This window comes from Heterodontus francisci, chromosome 16, assembly GCF_036365525.1.
Source record: "Heterodontus francisci isolate sHetFra1 chromosome 16, sHetFra1.hap1, whole genome shotgun sequence".
NCBI classification, from domain to species: Eukaryota; Metazoa; Chordata; class Chondrichthyes; order Heterodontiformes; family Heterodontidae; genus Heterodontus; species Heterodontus francisci.
This window is the reverse complement of record NC_090386.1, coordinates 29452703-29460753: the sequence shown is the minus strand read 5'-3', so window position 1 is coordinate 29460753 and position 8051 is coordinate 29452703. Positions and strand designations below refer to the sequence as shown.

Sequence of the window (8051 nt, the reverse complement as noted above, 5' to 3'; positions counted from 1 at the left end):
TCAGCAGCAGCTTCCAAACCTGCAACCTCCACCAATGAAAAGGGCAGCAGGCACATGGGAACACCATCTCCAAGTAACTCACCATTCTGACTTGGAACAATATCGCTGTTCCTTCATTGTCACTGGGCCAAAACCCTGAATCTCCTTACCTAACAGCACTGTGGGTGTACCTACACCACATGGACTGTAGCAGCTCAAGGCAGCCCACAACCACCTTCCAATAGCAAGTAGGGATGGGCAGCAAATGCTGGCCGTGGCAATGTCACTTCAGCCAAGACCACGGATTAAAGATGGGAAAGCAGATTATGCTGCAACGTCAATTATTTTGGGGGTAAGGAGATCATCCCGAGTTACCCTGACTGGGGCCCAGTCAATATTGTGCTCTGCAAATTCTCTGCCACTGGTTCCACACCTCGGAATGTCAATAAACCACCACAAAACTGTCCAGTTTGTTTATTTCCTCAACTTTATTTTTTCTTTTTATTTTAAAAAGTGTTTTTTTTTTAAACTGGTTTCAAATGTGATCGCTGCAAAGTCAACCACAAGCGTCTGAAAACAAAACAAAAATAAAAATAATTGTGATTAATGTCATCACTTTGAACAACTCTGCAAATGCGTTAATGCATAAAATAGCCCAGCGGGGAGGAGGTGCAATGGGGTGGTGATGTGAGGGAGGGCTGTGGGTGGGGAGGAGAGGGAGGGTATCTAAAAATCAATTCTAACACCACTAACAGGAAGAGGCAGGCTCATGGGCACCATATACACGGATGCAAAGATGCAGTGATAGGAATGATTTAGTTCTCATAATAAAAAAGTCGGTGTTGTCACCAGGATTTCGAGTGCACTGGCAGGTTAAAACAGTCAAACCAATACACACTTGAGTTGTCCTCTCAACTCCTCCAACAATCCTGCGACCACCTTGGTCTGCTCGCTCCAGATACAACCCGAGTTTGGAAGCACAGTCTGTCTAGGTATCTGATACGCATGGTTACTCAAACCCTAGTGACAACAGAGAAATTGCCTTTTCCAAAAATAAACACCATCAGTCACATGTACACAATAAGCTTGATCTTTCGCAAGATCAAGCGAGTCCACAATTACTACAATAAGAAAAATTTTACTTTTACTGCCTTGAAAAGTGCTGTATATATTTTACACATAGTTTAAACACAGCAGCTCGAAGCAGTCTTTGTAGAAAAGCTTGGTTTTAAATATAAAGTCAGTGACCTTCTAAACCCAAGCATTGCCCAACTGAAGTTTTTTCCCCCCAAATATGTTTTCAAACATTATATAATTAAAAAGAAAAGTTGAAACGATAAGGAGTACAAATCCAGAGGGTGGAAATCTGCGAGGCAGACTGTTACTGTTTAGCCAACTCCTGCTAAACACAGTCCCAAGTCACACAGAGTTCTCAATCCGGATTACAATGGCAATTCGAAGGTTCAAATCCTCCAAATGATAAATTGAAGCCCCAGTATCGGTCACTATCACAGTAAACTTCTGGACTGCCGAGTAACGGATGGATGTATTTTGAAAACAAATATGGACTCATTACCTTGGAGTGAATTACAGGCTGGAATCAGATAGGTAATTACCAATACTGTGCTGTGAAGACAGTTACAGGCTGTAATAGGATTCGGATGGTTTAGAAAGATACCTGCGAGTAAGTTATGGACTGGAATCTAAATTGAGGGATTCAGATCAAAAAAGGTGAAGAGCGCACGTGGGTTTTAAAATAAAAATTAGACACCCGAGCTTGAAACGAAAACAGAAAACGCAGGAGACCTTCAGCAGGTGAGACAGCATCTACAGAGGGAGAGCAGAAACCAGCCGGTGTTTCAGGATGAAACCTTCCTTCAGAATCCTCCCCAAGGTCTGAGGGTTTGTACCCGAAACATAAACCAAGCAGTTGGCGCCTCCAGCGTTTTCTTTTCGTTTGGTTTACAACAGGCTGCAGGAGAACAGGTTACCAACTCTATGGAAACCTTCCAATGTCAGGGTTACACCTATACTGCAGTTCTGATAGCTGTCCGCACTCACTCCAGCCCTATTTAAAGGTGGGAGACACTTGTGAGCCAAGTTTAATGAACACCTCAACTCTATGTGGAGACACACTGGAGGCGGGTGTGCTATATCAGTGTTGCTTTCAAGACCTGTTTTCTGATCAACTCAGTTTTCCCATCACAAACATTTTACAAAACCCTTGCAGCTGATTTTGCCCAAATTTATTTGAGCTGAATTCAAAAGGAGGATGGGCGGGGCAGTTGCGGGTATTAAAAATTCTTTTTTTGCACTGTTCAAAAGAAAAACCTAACATGTTTATTTTGGGCCCATTTTTTCTTCTCGGTATAGACAACGTGCACTGTCAAAATTAAACAGCAAACTGTTGGCTCAGGACCAGTAAAAATGTCTTATGCAAGTAACACATCCTATTGCATTTACTACCCCAACACTCACTGTATTGTACAGTTCATTGTTGGAAGCTTATGGATGGCAAGGTGACTGCTACTTAAACGCATACGGGGATAGGGAGTGGAAATTTCATTGAGGATGGTTCAGCACTGCACTTTCATTCATTGTAGTTCACTGACTCCAAGGGTGCGCATTTTTGGGGAGGGGGAAAGGGTTAGATTAGGTTTAGTGCAATTAATTTTGAATTTTACACTCATAAAACAAACCATCCCGTCTTTCAGACACTGATGGACGCAATAAGGCAGTGCACTATTTGAGTTTCAATGAGGGCAGACCACGTTCAGCCAAAGACTCTACATGGGGCGGACTTCCACAACTGGTCACATCAGCTGGATCCCTCTGCCAGGACCACTTCCCATTTAGCACCCAATCTCACTAACGCCATCCTTAATTAAAGAAAACACTTCTCATTTAATAAAACAGCATCATTCCAAGCTCCGAAGATCACGGTTACAAAGTGCAAGAGTTGCAGCTTTTGTCTTTTTTACAGTGCTTAGCTATTTATTATAAAACCGATATTGGAAATAAACCTGTCAAAGTACCGGTGCCTTTCATGGTTCTTCTTTAATCCATTCTTGACTTTAGACTGAACAGAACTCTATTAGACTGTAATATAATTTAATGGTGGTGCATGTTAGGTTTCACGGATTCCATTCATTTGGTTAGTACTATTGTTTAAACTACATGCAATGCCCAGAATATAAATTCTTCTCTCCCTGGGTAGGATATGCGAATATGTTCAAGTTGAACACAGCACCAGAGCGAGAGAAAGGGAGTTTGGGGAGGAGGGCAGAAAAATAAATTGAACAAAGCCGCACTTTTAACATGAGGCACAGCACTTGTGGAACCCGGGAGTGTAAATATAAAGCTGAAATCTTAAGATAAGTTCACACCGTTTTCTCTCCGCTTCTGAATTGCACATGGACGATTCCTCTCCCAGCCTCCAGAATTCTTAATAGACTCAATATAAACGTGACAAACACACTGCCTCAAACGCACAGTAATTTTTGGAAAGAAACTTCAGTAACGGAACACCTCACTGTGCCTATAATCACACAATTAGGACAGTGAAAGGGACACCAGGATGATTGAGGAAGTACTAAGAAAGAAAATTTGAAAAAGATTAGCAACAGTGAGGTTATGGGTGACTCAGTCTTCATCTGGTACTAGCAAGATTCCCCACTGCACTAGACAGGAGGGCCAGACACCTGACAGCAAATTCAAGACATTTAACATGAGTAAACATTTGGGAAATGCTGGCAGCCCAAAGATTAAGGGAACAAAATAGTGTGTAACCATGGTAACTGGAGAGCTAAATTGTGCAGTATTGCTACAGGATGAAAGAACAAATGGGAAAGGTGATTTTGGCCAAAATTCTCTATTTTTGATTCATTTTGCAGCTGAATTAACTTAGGGGATGGCTAGGCCATTTACAAATCAACTGATTCTCTCCATCTTGAGGGCAATTTTAACTTAGTCTGTCCATTGGGAAGCTGAAGTCAGGAGTAATATTGGGCAGGCTGTTAATTTGATATGTCACCCGATCTCATGGGTTCCTGCCCAGTGAGTTAGGTAGGTTAATATTAGCTGCTTTGAGAGTTTGTGCTGTTACACTTAGCTTAGTCAACCTAACAAAAATCAATCCTCTCTTACTTGCTACAACATTTATCTCGTCCAAAGGCATATTGCAACATCCCTCCTCCCAAAAGAATGGGCGAGCAGCCACATATCACCAACTTTTCTGTAGTAGTTCATATTTGGCTTCCACAAGGTATGTGAAGCAGTATTAGCTGATTCTCACTGGTGAAATGCACTCAGTCTTGACAGGCAACAACTTGAGCTGGGCAGATCCAAAAAACCTAGCAAGGGCAGCAAGAGATTGATGTGCAGTTGCAAAGGTTTCAGGACCGAGTTACCACCCATTAAACATCTGTTGCAAAAGAGCCTATATAAAGAATATTCAATAGTGCCCCATATGCCGAAGGCAGAATCAAAGACACGCCTGAAAAGATGCTGGGTGGATCTTGCTATCCCCATTCCAACAGTGCTGTAAACAAGATACCAAGGTTTCTGCCAGTTGTGGCTACTCAAACTGATTGACGAGTTCCATTAATCCAGGCTTTTGCTTCCAAGAAATTAAATAGCAACTGTGCCATTCTCCCTATCCTGTGGTAAGCCTGTAGGGACTCGATTCCTACTTACTCACCCAAGAGGGGTTTTTTTTAAATATAAGAAATTACCACACGCAACACTGAAATAGGCCCAGGTCTGCCACTAGCATAGAAACCAAAAAGACAAGATTTATACCACATTCACTATTTTTAGCTTCAACTTTATTTGGCCATTAATGTAACAATTGAAAAGTGGATGCCATTTTGAGGTGTGGATCTGCTATTGAAAGCAGGACACTGGAAGCTTCAGTGATTGGAACTGCCAGTGATTATGGGCTCATGGCCTGAACAGAAGATCAGGGAAAGCTATACCAGGGGCACAATGGTGTGATTAAGAACTTCAAATCAATTCAGTAAATCATTTCCTACCAGTAGAACTTTATCAGAAAGTGAGGAAAGAACATTTGAAATAGTCTCCAACCCTCAGTCAACAAATGGCTAAATGCAATGGAGATCCATTGAGGCTTTTTGACTGTTTAGAACCTTCAATTCATTACTTATCCTCAACTCATTGTACCACATCCAACTGAGCAACTTCCAAACTCCACGCAGAGAAAACAAGTCAGAATGTCAGCCACCATGATCTGAATGCGACTAATCATGAGGTGATCAAAATGGCAACTGATTTCTCCTATTAAAAATGGTCAACCTGTCCTTTTTTTTTTCTCACCTTCCCTTTCCCAATAAGTTGGCCATATTTTATTCCCCTTCACCCCAATTTCCCATTTGGGGAATTTTGTACTCAAAGATGGCAATAATAGGGAATAGAGTATTTTTCCTTCTCATGGACCAACTCCTCACTGCCCAGACTATACATCAACCATAGGTTTGGGAAAAAGTGCACCTTGTTTTACTAGTGACTCATTCACACATCCAAACTCTTCTCCAAGTCACAATATGCAAAGTAATGACTTCTGTTCTGGACTCCTGTCCAGACTCGCCAAGCATACAGACAATTTTCTAAACTTGATTGGAACCCAATCCACACCATCGTATTCTCTTGAAATAATTCAAAAATGAGGCTAGTGTTGACATTAAGCGGGAATGGTCTCAATAAAAAGTTTCCACAAAGTTTTGCAGACATGCTAAAAGGTACCAAAACTGTCACAAATCATATTTTATTCCCCCACACTGGGTATAAAGAGGACTGTGTCTTTGGTTATCTTCTCCATGACTATTTTCTAGCCTGATAATTTTTCTAAGATGTACTGCGTGCTGGATTCACAGTATTGGTCCATCACATCACCAAGAGTTACAAGGAAGAACAGGTGAGCTTCCTTGTAACTCCCATTATCATAAAGCATGATTTTTTTTGAATGTCACATAACCCTCTAGTTTGCTCTATATTCAAATATCATTGCAATTTCTTTTCCCAATGGATCCAGGACCTGCAGGACTCTACCTGCAAGTATCTGTGTAGCTCAGCACTGCTATATCCAAGAACGTCTTTGCTCGTTCATACATCTGTGGCAGACGCTGGAGGCCGTCACTATTACAAGTGTCCGCTTGTTACTCATATTACAAAATAGTGCAATGTTTCAAAAGTGTTCATAAATAACTCTAAACCCTTGTTTTTTTTTTATATACAGAAATGTTTAGAGACACACTAAGATGGCACTCCAAAAATTGCCATTTCTCTCATCTGGGAACAAAAAAAAAAAGAAACTACGTCATTTTTGTATAGGCCATTTCTATTACAAAAATACTCCTGCCTCCACATGCAGATTTCTCATTAGACATATTGCAGGTTCTTGAAACATAAAATTTTGTGCAAATGTTTCTTTAAAGTTAAGTGAGATAATTAAAGACAGCATTTTACGCACATTGCTTAAACTAAGGTCTCTTAAAGTAACAGAGTATTGGAACTTCCTTATCTAGTGTAGCTCAATAGAACTACCTGAAGCCTTATGCTCGAGTGTTCAATTCAGATGCGACATAACTAAGTATTAACTTTATACAAGAGAGGCGGAGGAGGGGGGAGCAAGCACAGCTGCCCATGCTCTCCCACCCACGCCCCCTGGTTTGAATTGAAGTGCACAGAGTGGGTCTCAGAAGGGATGTCCGGTCTTCTTGTCTTTGCTATTCCGGACAACTGTACTCTCGAGGCCATTGTTCTGAGGGTGCTGCAGTCTGTTGCCTCCCATCATGGAGAGGACGCCATGATTCTGCTGGTGCTGGAAAAAGGTCGACCCTGGGTAGTGACCTATGACCTCATTATAAGTGGGTGGGGGTCCTTCCATTCGGCCATTGCTGCTGTAACTGGTAGCGCTGATGCCAGAGTTACTGCTGGGTGGGCAAGGCCCTCCGTTGTAAATCGACGTGTCAATCAGGTCGCTGTCGAAAATAGTCCTGTTTGGGGGAGCCCGGACCGACTCGCGGTTCAGTTCCATCTGCTGCTCGGGGTCACGGAGCTGGAGGGTGCACGGCCCCTGGTACGGAGGGGGCTCTTCGCCATCTGACAGGGAGATGGTGGGAGGAAGGTCAATCTCGTGCTGCAGGTAGGGGTAGGTAGGCTGGAAGCGACTGAATCGATCCCGCTGTAGGAATGACGGGACCGTCAATCTGTCTGTTGACCTGGGTGTGTAGATCTGCTGCTGAAACAGAAAAAAAAAGTCAGCCAGTCACCTCCACAACAGCTATTTCTGGTTTAGCATTGGCAAGGCAAAGAGCCAAGCCAAAAAATGGCACCCGATGTTAAAAGCATAACCAAAAATACACGTGGGAAAGTTGAACCCATTAAGTTGCTGAATTCAAAAGTAGAGTAATTTAGATTTCAGTTAACTGGGGCAGAGGTTGAAATTAATTAACTTGTATTTATATAGCGCCTTTCACAATCATGGGATGTCCTAAAGCACTTTATAGTCAATTAAGTACTTTTGAAGTGTAATCTGTGTAATGTAGGAAACACAGCAGCTAATTTACACACTGCAAGATCCCACAAACAGCAACGTGATACTGACCAGATAGTCTGCTTTAGTGACACTTGTTGAGATATGAATATCGGCCAGGACAGTGGCGAGATTTCCCCTGCTCTTTTTTGAATAATGCCATCAGATATTTAACATCCGTCTGAGAGGGGAGACGGAACTTCAGTTTAATGTTTCTTTCGAAGGACGGCACCTCTGACAGTGCAGCACTCCTTCAGTTGGAGTCTCAGCCTGGATTTTGTACTGAATGTTCTGGAGAGAGACATGAATCCACAACCTGCTGAATCACAGGTGAGCGTGCTGCACACTGAGGCAGGGGAAACAAATACTGAATGGGAAGCTCTCGCCTTGTACCCAAAATTCAATACTTGCTGAACCATACTGGGTTCTAAAGTTGTTGCAGGAGACATTGATCAATTTAATACAATTTAACTAGATTTCACTCCCCCTCCCCACAAACTACTCACCCGTACTAGAGACC

The 8051-nt window shown here is 42.3% G+C and overlaps 1 protein-coding gene across 2 annotated transcripts in view; it reads right to left on the bottom strand.

Annotated features, from left to right (window-relative positions):
* Positions 1 to 448: 448 nt before the first annotated feature.
* The window catches only part of LOC137378025 (protein TMEPAI-like), a 91351-nt gene continuing 83748 nt past the window's right edge, over positions 449 to 8051 (bottom strand). Inside the window, exon 3 of one of the 2 annotated variants that reach the window (XM_068048058.1) lies at positions 449 to 7237. In XM_068048058.1, the coding sequence (XP_067904159.1) occupies positions 6692 to 7237 (546 nt within the window). In that variant the 3' untranslated portion in view covers positions 449 to 6691. The remainder of the gene's footprint in view (positions 7238 to 8051) is intronic. The other variant, XM_068048059.1, reaches the window with a different exon arrangement.